At 43.9% G+C, this 19,501-nt stretch overlaps 1 protein-coding gene across 1 annotated transcript; it reads left to right on the top strand.

Moving 5' to 3' along the window:
- Positions 1-1,567: 1,567 nt before the first annotated feature.
- cdcp2 (CUB domain containing protein 2) lies at positions 1,568-17,502 on the top strand. The gene is made up of 6 exons (XM_080196760.1): positions 1,568-1,640; positions 3,307-3,654; positions 4,900-5,241; positions 10,862-11,215; positions 14,561-14,739; positions 17,182-17,502. Exons 1-6 carry the CDS (start codon positions 1,568-1,570, stop codon positions 17,500-17,502), a joined length of 1,617 nt encoding a protein of 538 aa, XP_080052886.1.
- Positions 17,503-19,501: the final 1,999 nt, after the last annotated feature.

The following is a 19,501-nucleotide window of genomic DNA, read 5'->3' as shown; positions in this document are numbered from 1 at the left end:
TTAGAGATGTTGGTCCCATTAGCAGAAGGGACAAAAACCAAAGGACACCAATTCACACATGAGGAAGAAGCTTTCTTTTTAATACAGTGAGTTGCTAAGATCTGGAATGTATGCCTGGGAGTGTGGTGGAGGCAGATTCTATCATGGAGTTGGGGGTAGGGTGTTAGCGTGGATAGAGGATTGGTTGTCAAATAGGAGGCAGAGAGTGGGGGTCAATGGGTGCTATTCGGATTGGCGGTTGGTGACTAGTGGAGTGCCCCAGGGGTCGGTGCTGGGGCTTCAGCTATTTACCATTTATATAGATGATCTGGAGGAGGGAACCGAGTGTATGGTGTCGAAATTTGCTGATGACACCAAGATTGGTGGAACGGCAAATTGTGCGGAGGGTGTGGAGAGTCTATAGAAGGGTCTAGATAGGCTGGGCGAATGGGCCAGGAACTGGCAAATGGAATTTAATGTTGGCAAATGCAAGGTGGTCCACTTTGGTAGGAATAATGGTAGGAAGGATTATTACTTACGTGGCGAAAAACTGCAGCAGGCGACGGTGCAGAGGGACCTCGGGGTCCTTGTGCATGAGTCGCAAAAACCCAGCCTGCAGGTGCAGCAGGTGGTCAGGAAGGCGAATGGGATGCTGGCCTTCATAACGAGGAGGATTGAATATAAAAGTAGGGAGGTCTTGCTGCAGCTGTATAGGGCATTGGTGAGGCCGCAGCTGGAGTACTGTGTGCAGTTTTGGTCGCCGCACTTACGCAAGGATATTTTGGCCTTGGAGGGAGTGCAGAGGAGGTTTACTAGGCTGATGCCAGAGTTGAGGGGGTTGAGCTATGAGGAGAGGCTGAATAAACTAGGCTTGTACTCGTTAGAGTTTAGAAGAATGAGCGGAGATCTCATTGAGACGTATAAGATGATGAATGGGATGGATAGGATAGAGGTGGAGAGACTCTTCCCGCTCAGAAAGGACAGTAGGACTAGAAGGCACAGCCTCAAGATAAGGGGGGTGCGGTTTAGAACGGAGTTGAGGAAGAACTTCTTCACTCAAAGGGTGGTGAATCTCTGGAATTCTCTGTCCGTTGAAGTGGTGGAGGCTGCCTCGCTAAATATTTTTAAGACGCAGGTTGATGGGTTTTTGATAAGAGAGGGGATTAAGGGTTTTGGGGAGAGGGTGGGAATGTGGAACTGAGCCACGACAGATCAGCCATGATCTTATTGAATGGCGGGGCAGGCTCGAAGGGCTAGATGGCCTACTCCTGCTCCTATTTCTTATGTTCTTATGTTCTTTCAAAATGGAATTAGATAATTATCTGAAAAGGAAAGATTTGCATGACTAAAGGATAAAAGCAGGGGAGTGGGCCAGCTGAGTAGCTCTTATTGAGAATCATGGACATGGTCAGCTGTATGGTCTTCCTCTGTGCTGTTACCATTTTGTGAGTTTTTGATAGCCAATTATCACATTGTATGTGGGACCTCATTCAGGTTTCTGCTGTGTTCCCTAAAATTAAAACTGAGATCAGACTTTAAAAGTACTTTGGGGGCAATCTTGAGCCCAAGCTCATCATCCGCAGGAACAATGGCGGGGGTTCAAGATTCGGCGAAACCCCAGAAGTCACGGTGCAATTCCGACTTCAACTGCCCCTTTGCCGGTGATATAATCATGTTCACACCCATAACGGGCATGAACCAATTTAAATACATTTTAATATATTTACATCTCATTAACCTCCCCCGTTTCTATATGTTGACCCCCTGCCATATATTCAAAGCGCGCCAATGTTATGTCATATTGGCATGGTTCACAATAAGTTCACCCAGATGTGAACCTGTCACGGGGTTCCCTCCCATGGATGTAAAGGTGAGTGTAGCCTCCAAGGAATGGCATGGCCAGGCCATGTCCTGGCAAACCCCCTGGCACTGTCCCTTGGAACACCAGGTTTTAGTCCAACCAATTTATTTGATAGTAAACTCACAAGCTTTCGAGGGGTCTCCCTCTTCGTCAAGTGAATGGAGAGTTCTGGCCTCGGCCAGAACTCTCCATTCACCTGACGAAGAGGGAGACCCCTCGAAAGCTTGTGAGTTTACTATCAAATAAATTGGTTGGACTAAAATCTGGTGTTGTCAGATTTTTTTACTGTGTTTATCCCAGTCCAACGCCGGCACATCCACATCATGACTGTCCCATGGCACAGTTGGCACTGCCAGGTTGTCACCATGCCAATCTAGCAGTGTCAATCTGTGGCAGGAGGCAGTGCCATGGGTAGACCCCAATGGGAATCTCATGAGGTAGGGGGAGATTAATTTTTTTGTGGTCACAGGCAGGAGCAGACATGGGAGCTGGAGGTGCCGGGGACGCCATTTAGTGGGATGCCAGCAATGGCTGTGTGCATTTGGGGAGGGTGGTGTGGGGGAAAGGGTCTGAAGTTTGGAGGCAGGGGTGTTGCCGGCACTGACTGCTGGGAAGGAGGGGGCAGTGGAGGGGGTGAATGCTGACCCCAATTGGGCAAGAGGCGTGAATGCCTGCTCCTATATTGCGGAGTGGAGATGAATCCAAGCTCCAATTGGGGGGTGGTGGTGAATGCCAGCTCCAATCAGTAGTGAGTGGAGGTGCTTGGGGGGGGCGGGGTGGGGGTGGTGAATGCTGTCTCCAATCATGAGGGTGGGGGGAGGTTGGTGGGGGGGAGGCTGCGGGGGGGGTTGGTGGCAGGCAGGAATGGGGTGTGAATGCTGGCTCCAATTGGAGCTCGAGAGGAGTGGGGTGGAGCCCTTGAGACTTATGTGGATGGTTGGGGTGAGAGGTCATTATTCTGGTTGGAGTAGCCCTTTAACCATGGCACCCCGTTCTCTGTGCAGTTGTGCTTTGCCAGCATGTTGAGGCCCCACCCCCTACTTGGCAGTATGAAACACACCCAGCTGTTTATTTGTGGCAGATTGTGGTAAGATCTGGAGAGAAAACTGGTATGTCTTTCTGGAGACATGCTATTTGCTCACCAAAACCAACACTCTACCATTGTTTGGTAAGATTTTGCCCTTTATTGCTTGTGAAATGCTTTGAGACAACCTGAGGTCATGAAATGAGGTTTATAAATGCCATTCTTGCTTTCTTGCCCTTGTAAAAAAGGTAAGAATCTCCTAATTCAGATCAACAAGCTCAACACAGACAAGACATGCAAACTGCAACCTTGCCAAATAGCTTAGTATTTCACTGAATGCTTTGTTCACTGAACCGTCTCGAGCATTTGGGCATTTTCAGTGTAAAATCATTGAAGCAAATGTTATGCAGAAGATTTATAGATTTTGTTTTTTTCCTATTAGGGGTTAAATGTGGTGGCATCCTATCAGCGACAAAGGGGAATTTCTCCAGCCCTAACTTTCCAGGATATTATCCATATGACACTGAATGTACGTGGCTCATTGTTGTTACAGAGGGCTCTTCTATTCTTCTCACCTTCCAGCATTTTGACCTTGAATTTCACACTTACTGCGAATATGATTACATCAAAATCTATAATGGAGTGTCTGAGGATGAGGGAAATCTCCTGGGCAAATTTTGTGGGCAAGTCTTTCCTCCTCGCTTCACCTCTTCCTGGCATGTGATGTCAATCATTTTCCACTCAGATAAACATGTGGTCAGCCATGGATTCTCTGCTTCATACAGCAAAGGTTTGATCAAGCTATGTTCTCATTTACAAAGTTTATTGTTTAGATTTAATCAAACAGCCAATTGGTGAAGAACTCTGAGTTTGACACCACTTGAATTCTGATTCTGCTGTGGGGTGTTTTAACCGAAAGCTTTGGAGCAGTATTGGCCCTGTATTTACTGAATAAGTAACTGTGTCTGAATGATGCAATGTTACGAATGTGCAAATCAGTCAACAGCTTGTGGAGAGGAAATGTTATCCTATAACTTCAAATTGTCATAGCCTAATGGTCAACTTGGGCCAAGTGAAATGACATCTCTTCCTTAATCTCTTAAATTTAATAAAATTGAAGAATTTTCCCATTAAACTTGATATATGAAGTTAACACTTATAATTAATAGTGGAACTACTTGTATAAGAACATGGTAAATGCTGTTGATGAATAACAATCAACCTCCAGTGCCTGAATTTGAACAATTAAAAGTGGGAAGTCACATTCATAGAATCCCTACAGTGCAGAAGGAGGCCATTCAGCCCATCTAATCTGCACCAACAACAACCCCACTCAGGACTTATTCACGTAACCCCATATATTTACCTTGCCATTTACCCCTGACACTAAGGGACAATTTAGCATGGCCAATCCACCTAACCCACACATCTTAGAGTGTGGGAAGAAACCGAAGCACCTGGAATAAACCCATGCAGACATGGGAAAAATGTGCAAACTCCACACAGACAGTCGCCCGAGGCTGGAATCAAACCTGGGTCCCTGGCACCATGAGGTAGCAGTGCTAACCACTGTGCCACCGTGCCACCCTAATTCTTTCATGTTGTGGATTATTATCAGAGATTTTAAACGTATCAAAGTTTAACATGCACCTTTTTTTCTTAATTTACCATTCTGTCTCTGATCTTTCCCTTAACGACATCTTTCTTTCCCTCTCTTCAGTGCAATTGATATTGTAGAATTTAGAATATTGAATTCTTGCAAAAAATTGGTGCATCAGCTGGGTGTCGTGGGTGTACACAGAACAGGAGAATACAATTCCACACATACTTCCTCCTTTCTTAGTCTGACTTGTGTCTAGCAGAGAGTAGCAGTGAAAATCAAACCTAATGCCTCTTAGCAGGTGGCCACATGGGGGCATTGGCACAGATTTGGGACATTGAAGAAATAGTTGGGGGATGATTTGCATGAGGAAAAGTACATTAACTAAATAAGCAGAAGGATATTGAAGTTTCAAATCATGCTCTTGTTTTGCAGATGTGTGTGGGGGCGTGCTGACAGGTCTGTCTGGGGTGTTGTCTAGCCCCGGGTACCCAGATAATTACCCTAATAATGCAGAATGTCGCTGGTTTATTCGGGTCTCCAATCACTCAGTGGTCAATCTGATTTTCTATGACTTTCACCTGGAAAACAATGAGAACTGTAGCTTTGACTACGTAGCCTTGTTTGATGGATCCAGTATGAATAGTCGACACTGGGGTCATTATTGTGGTGGAACAAAGCCTGCAGATATCATCTCCAGCACCAATGAGCTGCTTGTCATTTTTAAATCAGACTTCAATATTGGTGCAAAGGGCTTCAAAGCATTTTATTTTTCAGGTAAGAAACACACCAAGTTTCAATAAAAGATAATGGGGGCGATTCTCCCAAAAAGTTCTAAGTGCTGAATTTTCTGGAAGACTGGAGTAATGGCTACCAATATTTTTAGTGTGATTTTTAGAATGAATCTTCCACACTCTGAGCGAGATTCACACTGCAAATCTGTGGGTGGGGCTTATTCCCATTGGAGAGACTGGCAACATAGCACTGAGCAGGTCACTACACACGTGCTGATCTGTCAGAGTGGAGATTGTGCATGTGCAGTGGCCCTGCACTGCCAGCCTCCTGATTGCTGGATAGCCCCACAACCTCCCATCATTGCACCCCCCCCCCAGCTTCGCTTGTTTCCTGGACCTCTCAGTCCAGGCAAGCCCCAATGTCTCTTCTTGCTACCCCCAGCAGCCCTGATACTCCCCCAACCTGAATGGCCAGCCCCAATCATCTCTTTCCCTCTCTCCACACCCCATCCCAATGCAGGCTGGTAGTGGGACATCCCCTCCACCTATTGCCCCCTCTGGCCTTGTCCCCTTGGCATTGCTCGATGCTCGAAAAACCAATTCAAATTGAATCCAATTCATGATCCCCATAAAAGTGGCATACAAGGTGCAAGTTGACAAGAACAGGCGATACACCTGATCTCATCTCACGTTTGAGCTTAGCCAACGCAGGGAAGTCATACAAATGAACTTTGACAAATAGGTAGGATGAGAAAGTTTTGGATACAACAGTAAGTACTCACCATTGAGGTGAGTGGAACTGATATATTTCTTGCTGTCTCTAATAAGTTTGTAAAAACCCTTCACTGACAACAGGTGAAATAGATGCATCCTATAATCTGCAAAGGAGTGATCTTCAAATATCAATTTTAGCACAACATAAGAACTAGGAGCAGGAGTAGGCCATCTGACCCTTGCACCTGCTCTGCTATTCAATAAGATCATGGCTGATCTTTTTGTGGACTCAGCTCCACCTACCCGCCCGCTCACCATAACCCTTAACTCCTTTACTGTTTAAACATTTATCTATCTTTGCCTGAAAAACATTCAATGAGGTAAAAGTAAAAAGTTTATTTATTAGTCACAAGTGAGGCTTACATTAACATTGCAATGAAGTTACTGTGAAATTCCTCTAATTGCCACACTCTGGCGCCTGTTCGGGTTAGTGCACCTAACCAGCACTGTGAGAAGAAACTGGAGCACCTGGAGGAAACCCACGCAGACATGGGAAGAACGTGCAAACTTCACACAGTTATCCAAGCTGGGAATCAAACCCGAGTCCCTGGCACAGTAAGGAAGCAGTGCTAACCACCGTGCTACCATGCTGTCTAGGTGAGTAGCCTCAACTGCTTCACTGAGCAGGGAATTCCACAGATTCACAACCCTTTGGGTGAAGAGATGAGGCGTGTCCCTGGTGCTGTGAGGCAGCAGCGCTAATCACTGTGCCACTGTGCCACCAGGGCAGCACAGTGGTACAGTGGTTAGCACTGCTGCTTCATAGCACCAGGGACCTGGCTTCGATTCCAAGCCTCGGGTCACTGTCTGTGTGGAGTTTGCACATTCTCCCTGTGTCTGCATGGGTTTCCTCTAGGTGTGCCGGTTTCCTCCCACAGTCCAAAGATGTGCGTGTTAGGTGGATTGGCCATGCTAAATTGCCCCTTAGTATCAGGGGAACTAGCTAGGGTAAATGGATGGGGTTATGCAGATAGAGCCTGAGTTGGATTGTGTTTGGTGCAGATTTGATGGGCCGAATGACCTCCTTCTGCACTGTAGGATATATGATTCTAAGAAGTTCCTCCTCAACTTAGTCCTAAATCTGCTCCCCCTTATTTTGAGGCCATGCCCTCTAGTTCTAGTTTCACCTGCCAGTGGGGACAGCTACCCTGCTTCTATCTTATCTATTTCCTTCATAATCTTATATGTTTCTATAAGATCTCCCCTCATTCTTCTGAATTCCATGAGTATAGCCCCAGTCTACTCAGTCTCTTCTCATAAGCCAACCCTCCCAACTCCAGAATCAACCTAGTGAATCTCTTCCGCATCCCCTTCAGTGCCAGTATATTCTTTCTCAAGTAGGGGGACCAAAACTGTACACTGTAGTCCAGGTGTGGCCTATCAACATCTTATACAGCCACAACATTAACTCGCTGTTTTTAAACTCCATCCCTCTAGCAATGAAGGACAAAATTTCATTTGCCTTCTTCATCACCTGCTGCACCTGCGTACCAACTTTTTGGGATTCATGCACAAGAACACCCAAATCCCTCTCTACAACAGCATGCTGCAGTTTTTTACCATGTAAATAATAGTCCATTTTGCTGTTATTCCTACTAAAATGGATGACCTCACATTTACCAACATTCCACCCGTCAGACCCTTGCTCACTTGCTTAGACTAACTATATCTTTTTGCAGACTTTCAGCATCCTCTGCACACTTTGCTCTGCCACTCATCTTAGTGTCATCTGCAAATTTTAATACACAACACTTGGTCCTCAACTCCAAATCATCAATTAAATCGTAAGCAATTGCAGTCCCAACACTGATTCCTGAGGCACACCACTAGTTATTGATCGCCAACCAGAAAAACACCTAATTACCTGCACTGTTTGCTTTCTGTTAGTTAACTAATCCTCTATCCATGTTAATACATTACCTGTAACACAGTACACCTTTCTCTGATGCAGCAGTCTTTGGTGCGGCACCTTGTCAAATGCATTCTGGAAATCCAGATACACCACATCCACAGGTTCTCCATTGTCCACCACGCACGTAATGTTCTCAAAGAATTCTAGCAAATTAGTCAAACATGACCTATCCTTAATGAACCCATGCGGCGTTTCCAATGGAACAATTTATACCCAAATCTCTTGCTATTTCTTCTTGACGATAGATTCAAACATTTTCCCTATTACAGAAGTTAAGCTAACCAACCTAAATTTGCCCGCCTTTTGTCTATCCCCTTTTTTGAACAGCGGCATCACATTTGCTGTTTTCCAATCTGCAGGAACCATCCCAGAATCCAGCAAATTTTGGTAAATTACCACTAATGCATTTGCTATTTCACCCGCCATCTCTTTTAGTACCCTGGTATGCATTCCATCAGAGCCAGGAGACTTGTCAATCTTTATCCTCATTAACTTACTCAACACTATCTCTCTAGTGATAATGATAGTTTCTAGGTTCTCATCTGCCATAACCTTCTTGTCACCAAATTTTGGCATGTTATTTTTGTCTTCCATTGTGAAGACTGACACAAAATATCTGTTCAATGCCTCAGCCATTTCCTTATTTCCAGTTATTACATCCCCCTTCTCATCTCTAAAGGACCAATGTTTACTTTAGCCACTCTTTTTCATTTTATATATTTGCAGAAAGTTTCCCTATCTGTTTTTATACTCTGAACTAGTTTACTCTCGTAATCCATTTTACTTTTCTTTATAGCTTTTTTCATAGCTTTTTGTTGACCTTTAAAAATTTCTCAATCCTCTGGTTTCCTACTAATCTTCGTATGCATTTTCTTTCAATTTGATACCCTCCTTTATTTCCTTAGATATCCATGGTTGATTATCTCTTTCTCTACATTCAGGGAAATAATTTAGAACAAATCATAGGGTGGCAGAGGGCTTCATGGTGGAATGCATACTGTCTTTTCTCCTCTGAAGTCAGGGTTAGACTGCCCCTACCTTGGCTTAATCCTTAGGCCATACTTTTCCTTGCAAGACATGAAAAAAGAAACAATTCTGGTTGATGATAGAAAAGACCTTTCTCTCAGTTGGGTGCAATAGTCCTGTATGAAATAAGTTTGAGTGTTTCAACTAAGTTGCTCTTTAATTTGGATGTATAGTATAATATTGTGTGTAATTTCCTGCTAATTGACTCATTTGGCCTCAGCAGCCAAACATATTATTTCTTTCCACTCTACAGGGATGTTATGGCTGCAATCTTTACTTGGGGTCATGTTTGGAACTGATTAGGGTGTGGGCAAGAGATCGCACCCACAGGCTGTCAACATGAGGCTTGGGTCATTTTAGCTGAAGATTGCAGGATCCCTCTTTAAAACTTCCTTTTAGTTTGCTCCATCTGCTCCACCCCTTCTCTTCAGTTCTGAAGAAGAGTCACATGAACTCAAAACATTCATTCTGTTTCTCTCTCCACTGATGTCGTTAGACCTGCTGAATTTTTCCAGCATTTTCTGTTTTTACTTTAGAAAGAATTGAAGGTTGGTGGGTAGAGACTGGAAAATAGATCAATAGCCCTAGAAATGATCCTCAACATAAAGTTAGCCCAGATAACAGCTTTGGCAACCAATCCAGTAAGCAGAAGGAGAGGCAAGGTCATGGCTGGGCACCTCAGATGGAACTCTTGGATGTTTTCTTGTCATAAAATTGCTGGCTAAGAAGGTTTCTTTCTTGCTAAACCTTTTTGTTCCCCTGAACACTTCTTAACTCCATTATTTTTATGCCTAACCAAGATTATCCAATATTCAACAAAGCCACAAGAATGACTGCTGTTGGAAATATAAATTCTGGGTGATTTTTTTCCTCAGTGTTACATCAATCTTCCACTGTAACTTCACTGTATCTCCCACTGGAACTCCAAAACAAATGATGGAAACTCAAGCCACCATCATTTCCAAATGTTTCCTTGTTGCCTAGTATCAGTGCATTACAAGTCAAATGATGAAAAAGGATGGAACCAGGGTCAGGAACCATATTCCTGGAGGTTCATTATAGGCCCATGTAGAAACCAACATATCATGGTGGCCAGTTAGCCAAGTGAGGTGAGGCATTCCTGTCTCCACAGGAGTAGATTTGGGCTCCATTAGTAGAGTCCCAATCTGGCAAACTGTCTAAACCTTCAAAAATTCCTATGTGTAAGCCCTAATAAAAAATTCAGGCTTGCACTCTTGCTCAGGGAACAATGGACAGTGTTGGGGTGGTAGGGGGAGAAGTGGTGGATCATGGGTGAAGAAGGAAATTACTGGCCTCATGACTGAATTGGGCACCAGAGTCAAGTTTCTTGTGCCTGTTTGTCCCGTGCTCGTTGGATTTTCCTGTCTTATTGACCCCACAAAATCTGCCTGGATCAGCGTGGGAGGGCACCAAGGATGTGAGGCGGGAGTGGGAGAGAGTTGCAAGCCTGGCGTAATCAGCAGAACCTGTGGAATTTTGAGAATTTTAGGACAGTATTGAAGATAAACCGCTCTGCACCCAACTGAAATAAAAACATAAAATGCTGGAAAGTCTCAGCAAGTCTGGCTGCATCTGTGGAGAGAGAAATAGAGTTAATGTTTCAAGTCCGTTTTACTCTTCTTCAGAGCAACACTTAACTGAGGTATGTTAACTGTGGGACCACTTAATCTGTTGAAATCAGGAACTCTAACCATTAAATGTTCCATTTCCTACTTTCAATATTCTCTTGCCTTTGGGAGTACAAATGTTCACTGACCAACATGCTCAGTTCATCAAAAGACAATTCTTCCTCATTCACAGATCCACAACAAATTACTGTAAATTCTAGGTAGAAGCATCTTTTTTAGTGCCTAACTTTACAAACGATCAATTGTTTGTCAATTATATTTTTAAGGATTAATATTTCTATTTTGTGTCTCGTTTTCTCCAGGTGAATGTCAGCAAGTATTCACAGCCATTAAAGGGAATTTCTCTAGCCCTCGATACCCAAATATTTACCCCAATAATATCAACTGTCATTGGACAGTCCAGCAACCTCTCGGTTACAGGGTCAATGTTCACTTAACTGATTTTGAGTTGGAAGACAGGGACAGCCTGAGTGATGCCTGTGACTATGATTTTCTGGCAATCTTTGATGGAGGCAGTGAGACAGACACATTGCTGGGGAAATGGTGTGGTCGGAACCCACCCCCTTCACTCCTGTCCAATGGGAACAGACTTTTGTTTGTGCTGTCTGCTGACAGGAATACAGCTTCTCGTGGCTTCCATGTAACATACTCCGGTGGTAAGTGGAGAGGTCATCATGGCAAGGAATCATTAATTGTGTGGAATCTGGGTTAGAATTTATCTAATGATATATCTGATGGACAGTGGAGGCATCATGATGGGAATAACAGTCCCAGACAATGGTACAGTTCAGTGGTAGCACCCCCACCTCAGAGTTCGACGGTTGTGAGTTCAAGTTCTTTAGTATTAAATCTTTTAATTTAGTATTAAGAGACTTTAGTATTAAATCTGGACTGATACTTCAATGCAGCACTAATAAGATATGTGAAAATCTTTCACTTGCATCTTTGAAAGTTAGAGAGCCATTGCTTGTGGGGCATAAATACAATTTTACTGAAAAATATTGGATTCAAGTAGCTTCATTCCTGAGAACGAATTTTTGTTGGGTTTTTTTCTGGTCACTTCCTAGATATTTTTAATTTTCTTACCAATATGTTTCATCCATTTTTGCTGATCTGAACCGTTCCTTTGCGGTGAGGAAACAATTAGTTTGAAATGAGTCTTGTGCTGTTTGTTCTGTTATATTTTAGTGCCATACTGGCACAGAAAGAGGCCATTCAGCCCGTTGAGCCAATCCCTCTCACACGGTCTGACTGATGCAGTCGGTCCCCCTGGCCACTTTTACACCCTTCCCAGACAGACCACCTCCCCATCAAGACCACCACCTCCCTCTCCCCAAATACCCTGTGACCTCCCCTCTCTGCACTCACCTAGTCCTGGACGCGGGGCGTGACTGTACCACCTTGCTGTGCCTGGCGAATAGCTCAGCGAGCTGGGAAACTAGCCTGCGACGCTAAAAATACAGTTGGCACCCAGCGCCAAACTGTTTGCTATGTTCCTGGCCCCCCCCCTCAAATGGTGTGAACTGTGATGAGCATATTTAAAGTAGTATTTAAATGTACATAGTACATGCAAAACCCGGCACAAGGAACTTTCCAGCAAAAATCAGTACAAGTCTCCACTAGCGTAGAGCAGGCATGATGGTCACGCTGGAGTGTTTGGGGGCCATTGAAGCCCCCTCCGGGTGTTTGGAAGCGTGGCCATTGAGCAGTGCCTGCCTGGAGATGCCCATTGGACATCCTGCTGGTGGCTACCAGACACCCCAGTGGTGCCAGTTGGGCACTGTCACTGCCAGAGAAGTGGGGCCTAGTGGAGGGAGGTGGACAGAGGGGGCTTGGCTGGGTGGGCTATGAGCGGGGTCATGCAAGGATGGATCATGGAAAGGGGGAATTCGGGGATCTGGCAGGAGTGTCAATTGGGAGGGTCCTGATGCCCCAATGCAGGTGACTTGTGTCGGGGTGGGGATGGGGGCATGCAGCTGATTGTACGGGGGTGGCCAATGTCTGTGGAAGGTAGGAGGTTCCCAGTGCGCTGAATTGGGGCACCGTTGCAAAGCAGCACCCGAGCTCTCTGCAGCTGGCTGACTGGCACATATATACCCCCTCCCCATGTACCAGTACGAAACACGCCACCAATGTGACTTGAGTGTGGGGTTATTGCGGTCTGGCACACGCCTGAGAGACCAACATGGTTCACCGTCCTTTGCAGCTGAAAAGTAAAAACGTATTGTGAAGTTTGGTTCTTGATTCACCAGTTCACCATGGTGGCACAGTGGTTAGCACTGCTGCCTCACAATGCCAGGGGCCTGGGTTCGATTCCCGGCTTGGGTCACTGTCTGTGTGGAGTCTGCACATTTTCCCTGTGCCTGCGTGGGTTTCCTTCCATAGTCCAAAAAGGTGTGCTGGTTAGGTGCATTGGACATGCTAAATTCTCCCTCAGTGTACCCGAACAGGCGCCGGAGTGTGGCGACCAGGGGATTTTCACAGTAACTTCATTGCAGTGTTAATGAAAGCCTACTGGTGACACTAATAAATAAACTTCTTTAAACTGATAGCCAGTGCTTTTTAATTTGATTCGCAGTGACTAAGAGTGCATGCTTGCATTGACACGTCGCTGCATTCTAACAGCAGGGGGTCGGTTTAGAACGGAGTTGAGGAGGAACTTCTTCACTCAAAGGGTGGTGAATCTCTGGAATTCTCTGCCCGTTGAAGTGGTGGAGGCTGCCTCGCTAAATATTTTTAAGACGCGGGTTGATGGGTTTTTGATAAGCGAGGGGATTAAGGGTTATGGGGAGAGGGCGGAAATGTGGAACTGAGCCACGACAGATCAGCCATGATCTTATTGAATGGCTAGATGGCCTACTCCTGCTCCTATTTCTTATGTTCTTATGTTCTTAATGAAAGGTTTTCAATCTAACCATCGTCATTATCAACATTGATAACTTGGAGATAATCCTTTGTAACCTAAATCTGATCTTGCAATTCCACCTGGATCCCAATGGAATGCCCTTGATCTTACAAAGAGTAAAATTAATACAATAGGGGGAGAACAGAGGCAACAAAGCCACAAGAAAACTATAGAAAAACATGCACAGAGACTAGCAATCCAAAATTCTGATGGTCTCAATTTCTTATATGCCTTTCTCACTATCTGTGATAACCAGAGGTATTTTTCATAGTCACAACAGAAACAGAAAATGTTGGAGAAACTCAGCAGTTTTGACAGCATGCATGGAGAGAGAATAGAGCCAATGTTTGATATGTTGATTCTATTCCTTCTCCACAGATGCTGTCAGACCTGCTGTGTTTTTCTAGCATTTTCTGTTTTTGTTTCAGATTCCAGCATCCACAGTATTTTGCCTTTTAGTATTTTTCATAGTATTCTGTTGATTATTTTTTAAGGCTACTATGTTAAATTTTTTTAAAAAAAGACTACTTTACTTTTTCTCCAATTTTCTTCCTATAGATGCTGTAATAACATTCCACAAACACAGGCCACCCTCTATTGCTTTACCTAACTGACTATTCTTTATGTATGAACCTGTGGAGTTGCGCGAGCAAGTTGTTCAACCATGAGGACCATCACAGCCAGTTTGATTCAATCCTTTCATTTACAGATATTCCCACATATTTGTACCTGCTAGCAGAGATAGCTAGATGATAGTCAGGAGATTATTCCCCTCTTTTGCCGAGGAGGGAGAGGAACTCGGGCAGGCGCCTTGGTCCAACTGTGACATGTTTACTGGTGTCCCAGCTGAAGTAAATTAACATAACAATCAGGGAGTGAACCAGAAACTTCCCTGGTCAATGTAACTCAGTACCACATTATTTAGCAACCTGGCCGAGTAACACATAGGTCATGGCATTTAACAAGTGAACCAGAAACCTAGTATCACAACGGGAAGTGCATGTACCCACTGAGTTGTTATACCCTGTAACATTCAGCATTCTGTGGTACCGATACAGCCAGAGCCACTGAGTTTTTCTTCTTTGCTTTGTTTCAGTAATTCCCATGAACATCAGCTGCACAAGAACAGATTTCCAGATTCAGATTTCTGTGCAGGCTGTTCCTTCACTCAGTCAAAGCGACATTTATCTAGGAGGACAAGGCTGTATGGCCCAGGTATTTGGCTCAGCATACAAGATAATTTCACGGTTTGACACCTGTGGAACTAAGACCCAGGTAATTGACTGTCAGAGGTATCCTTTCTGTAGAATAATCTAATGGAGTGATGAATGAATAAGGCCACAAACCCCTCTGTGTATTATGAAAAATTAAAATGATTGGGGCAAGTACCAGTCATACTGCTTGCAGTTCGGATGCAACACACTCTTCTCCATACTGTTAAACAAAGTATGTTTTATTTCAGAGATCTAAATTGGACATGGACTGGAACTGGAGAATAAATGAAAGAGGGGGCAGGAGATGAGGGGGAGGCAGGAGATGAGGGAAGGTAGGCAATGAGGATGAGGGGGAGACCATTGGAATTTCAAAATATCAGAAGGTAAAAAGTAACTAGATTAAAAAATCAGATGGTGAGTTGAGTTGCGGTCATTTCAAGTCTGAGGCTGACACCATTTGGTTGACAGTCTTCTTTGCCAGTTGGGTTAGTCTCTCACCCCACTTCAAACCACCCAGAATCCGGCAAACTTCTTCAAAGGTTGTAAGGATGAACTAACACCCCATCCTGCCACCTCTTGCAAATTTTATCTGACAAATCTTTGTACTGTTTGGAATGATTGAAATCCCAAGAAATGAAACACGTTCCCAGTTAAGGCACCCAAAGTCATCATCAATTAATCCCACATTTATGATTCCCCCAATCATTTTGAAGTCAATCAAAGTGACTTTGGAGGACCACTTCCAATTTGTTCTCATGAACATCCATCACCTGACTTTAGTCTCCAGGTCCAGCCCAAGTGTCTGTACAGTCCCTGACTTAGCCTTCAGATGAGTATGTTGGCATTGTGCACTTCCCAGCTTTGTCTCCTTCTTGTCCATTTGCCCAAAATTAGTGTCTGATTCCCCTACCCAGTGGCCAAATCTAGCCTTGCAACTGCTCCTAATCTAACATGATTGGCGTCTGAGTGAATTTTGCCAGTTATTTGCTTTGTATAATTGTGCCCCTTGTTTGAAAAATGCCCAACATTGGCTGGGAAAGAGTGGATTTGTGAGAAACTCTATTGCAGAGGCCATTCCACCTGTTCGTGTGTCTCTTGTCAACCAATATCAGTGATGAAATAAAATCATGATTTGGACTATCCCAGTTTTTGGCTGAATGCATTATGTAAGCGGGAATTGAATTAATCAGTGCACGTTAGATAAATTGCAAATTTGTTTAATGAAAAGTATATTGTCTGTGCAGTGAACAGCTTCAAGGCTTTCCATTATTTGTTTTCTTATATTCTTATGAAGGAGAAAGGCTCTGTTATGGAGAGGGCAGGGTTTAATTTAACCATCCCTGTTTTCTCCTCTTGCCATCCATCCATAAACAGAAAGGTGTTTTGATTTTGATTTGCTTACCCCTTTATAAGCAGTGTTGTACTGCCCAACTGCTCAATTTTGGTGTGGTCTCGATTTCCATTAATAATCCTGCAGCAAACTTGCGATAGGATGAACTCAATGACTTAGTTTATTTGTACACTACTCAAATGTGGGAGGAGGGTAGGAATTTGCCTCCTTTGCACTCATAGGCTGGATTTTACCTCCATGCCTGTCCTGGAATTGGGGTAGACGCGGCTCGCAGAACAGAAGTCTCTTTTGGCCTCGGGCAGGAATTTACAAGTGAGGTCATAAAATACCTGCCATAGAGTAAAACAAAGATTTGCAGGGCAAAGACCAAAGAGAAAATTATTGTTTCATGCAAGTCCAGAATCAAAGTCCAATGTGATATACCTTCATGGAAGTCCCAGACTGAAACCCAATGCTGTATAATTCATTTTTCCAGTTGAGTTGACTTCATATAAAGAAATAGGCCTGCAGAGATGAATAGTCTTGTAGGCAATGGTACAAAAGCTCCAGTTGAAACAGTATAGATAGGGCTAAGTATTCAATCTAGGCACAGCCCTTTTCTGTGATGCTGCAAGTTAGATGGTAAGATGACAGACTATGTTTTCTTTAGTACAGCAAGGGAATATTACTGATTACACAAGCTAGAGGATTCTATGTTACATGACTGCTATCTCTCTACTTTGGCTTTGATAAAGGGTGTATACCCTTTGTTGGGGTCCCTGAGATTGTTAAATGTTCCAACTATTAAGACTTGAAAGGGAGGATGTGGGGTCCTTTGTCCTAGCAGACAAATAGGCTCTGGTTGACCTGGCATGGCATATGACATGCAGATGGCCTTTGTATAATTCTGTTTGAATTTGGCCTCTGCAACCCTCAGATGTTGTTCCTTCAGAGACAATGAGGTGCAAGTTTCTGTGACACTGCCTTGGTAACTCCTTTTGTTTAGGGTCAGGATATTGTCCAGTTTTAATTTTTTAAGAAACTAATCTATAGTGTGAGGTCTTAGTCCCCTGACATGGTCACTGCCCCCTATTGAGTGCTATGTCTTTCAGATTTAATGCACATGCAACAAGCATTTGAAAATGAGGTCACTGTTTTGGTTTGGCTTTGCAGAGAAGAAGGAACATCACCATTCTTGTGAATATTTTATACATAAACTTTTCTGATGGAACACAGGAAGATATCCAGGAATATGAGGTGCAATGTGATCCCAAGAAAAAAGCAGCTTCATACAACATCATTACAGATTCAAAACTGTACCAGCTCCAGCAGCAGGCTGTGACTCTGGTGGATTCAAACCCTGAAGAATTGAAGGTGGTGGATGGTTCAGAAGCTTTCAAAATGCAAGATACCAGCGATATTGTCTTCATCGGCATTTGTGTTTTGGCAGGAATTCTCATGCTGATTGCTGTCATAGGGCTGGTCCTATTATAAAAGACCTGAGATGATTGCATATTTATACTTCTAATGACATGTTAATGAGTTTGGTGGAATGTCTTTAAGTGCGACCATATTGAAAGGCAATTTCTAATCTCTTTTCAACAGGAAACTCTCAAAGCAGCCATATATCCTAGTTACTGAGAAATTCTTCTATTTATTAATTTTTCTAAAATTCATAGAATCATAGGAATGTACAGCACACTTTGCCCATTAGGCTTGCACCAGCTCTCTCAAAGCACAATCCAGTTAGACCAACTCCCTGGTTCTCTCCCCATATCACTACAATTTATTTTGTTCAGATATTTACCAAATTTGCTTTTGAAAGCAGCTCTGTTCCATCAAGTTATGTAATTCCAAATCTTAACTATTCATTTTGTTAAAAAAATAGTTGCTGCTGGTTTTTTTGCCAATCACCTTAAATCTGCACCCACTGCAATTGAAAACAATATCTCTTTATTTACCCTATACAAAGACTGCATGATTTTAAACACAGCAATCAAATCAAATTAGCCTGCTCTATTCCAAGGAAAACAATTCGACTAATCCAGATTATTTTTTCTTGGATTGGGCCCCTTTCATCCACAAATAGTACAAGTGTGATTTTACTGCTCAAATATTTGCTTATTGGATGGCTGAGTAGATGTCTGCCCTGGACCATAGGAAATAAGAAAGTCTCAAGATTCATCCCTGGTCTAACAAATCTCAGCTAGGACAGCAAATAAGATGCTACAATTGGCCTTGGTCCATCGTAACAGGAAGGAGAATTTGGAATGGCTGGGATTTTCTACTTTTTGTCACTGCTGAGTGAGCTTCTGCTCAGAATTGCATGTTTAGAACATAGAACATACAACAGCACAAACAGGCCCTTCGGCCCACAAGTTGCACCGATCATATCCCTACCTACCAGGCCTATCTATAACCCTCAATCCCATTAAATCCCGTGTACCCATCCAGAAGTCTTTTAAAAGACCCCAGCATGTTTGCCTCTACCACCACCGACGGCAGCCTATTCCACTCACTCACCACCCTCTGAGTGAAAAACTTACTGCTGACATCTCCTCTGTACCTACTCCCCAGCACCTTAAACCTGTGTCCTCTCATAGCGTCCATTTCAGCCCTGGGAAATAGCCTCTGAGAATCCACCCTATCGATACCTCTCAACATCTTATAAACCTCTATCAGGTCACCTCTCATCCTTCGTCTCTCCAGGGAGAAAAGACCTAGCTCCCTCATCCTATCCTCATAAGGCATGCCACCCAATCCAGGCAACATCCATGTAAATCTCCTCTGCACCCTTTCAATAGCTTCCACATCCTTCTTGTAGTGAGGCGACCAGAACTGCTCACAGCACTCCATGTGGGGTCTGACAAGGGTCTTATAAAGTTGCAGCATTACCTCCCAACTCCTAAACTCAATCCCTCGATTAATGAAGGCTAGTACACCATACGCCTTCTTGACTACATCCTCCACCTGCGAGGCCGATTTAAGAGTCCTATGGACCTGGACCCCAAGGTCCTTCTGATCCTCCACACTGTTAAGAGTCCTACCCTTGATATTATACTCCTTCATCCCATTGGACCTGCCAAAATAGACCACTACACATTTATCCATGTTGAAGTCCATCTGCCACTTCTCCGCCCAGTCTTGCATCCTATCTATGTCTCGCTGCAAATTCTGACATCCCTCCAGACTATCCACAACACCACCAACCTTCGTGTCGTCAGCAAACTTACCAACCCATCCCTCCACTTCCTCATCCAGGTCATTTATGAAAATCACAAACAGCAAGGGTCCTAGAACAGATCCCTGGGGCACTCCACTGGTGACCGACCTCCATGCAGAAAAAAACCCATCCACAACTACTCTCTGCCTTCTGCAGGCAAGCCAGTTCTGGATCCACAAGGCAACAGCCCCTTGGATCCCATGCCCTCTCACTTTCTCAAGAGTTTGTGGCTCTCAGATAAGGGTGGAACCTGGCTTGATGGTGATTCTG

The sequence above is a fragment of the Carcharhinus amblyrhynchos genome, chromosome 9 (assembly GCF_965287045.1).
Source record: "Carcharhinus amblyrhynchos chromosome 9, sCarAmb.v2.hapA, whole genome shotgun sequence".
Classification (NCBI taxonomy): Eukaryota; Metazoa; Chordata; class Chondrichthyes; order Carcharhiniformes; family Carcharhinidae; genus Carcharhinus; species Carcharhinus amblyrhynchos.
This window is presented reverse-complemented; position numbering and strand designations above follow the sequence as displayed.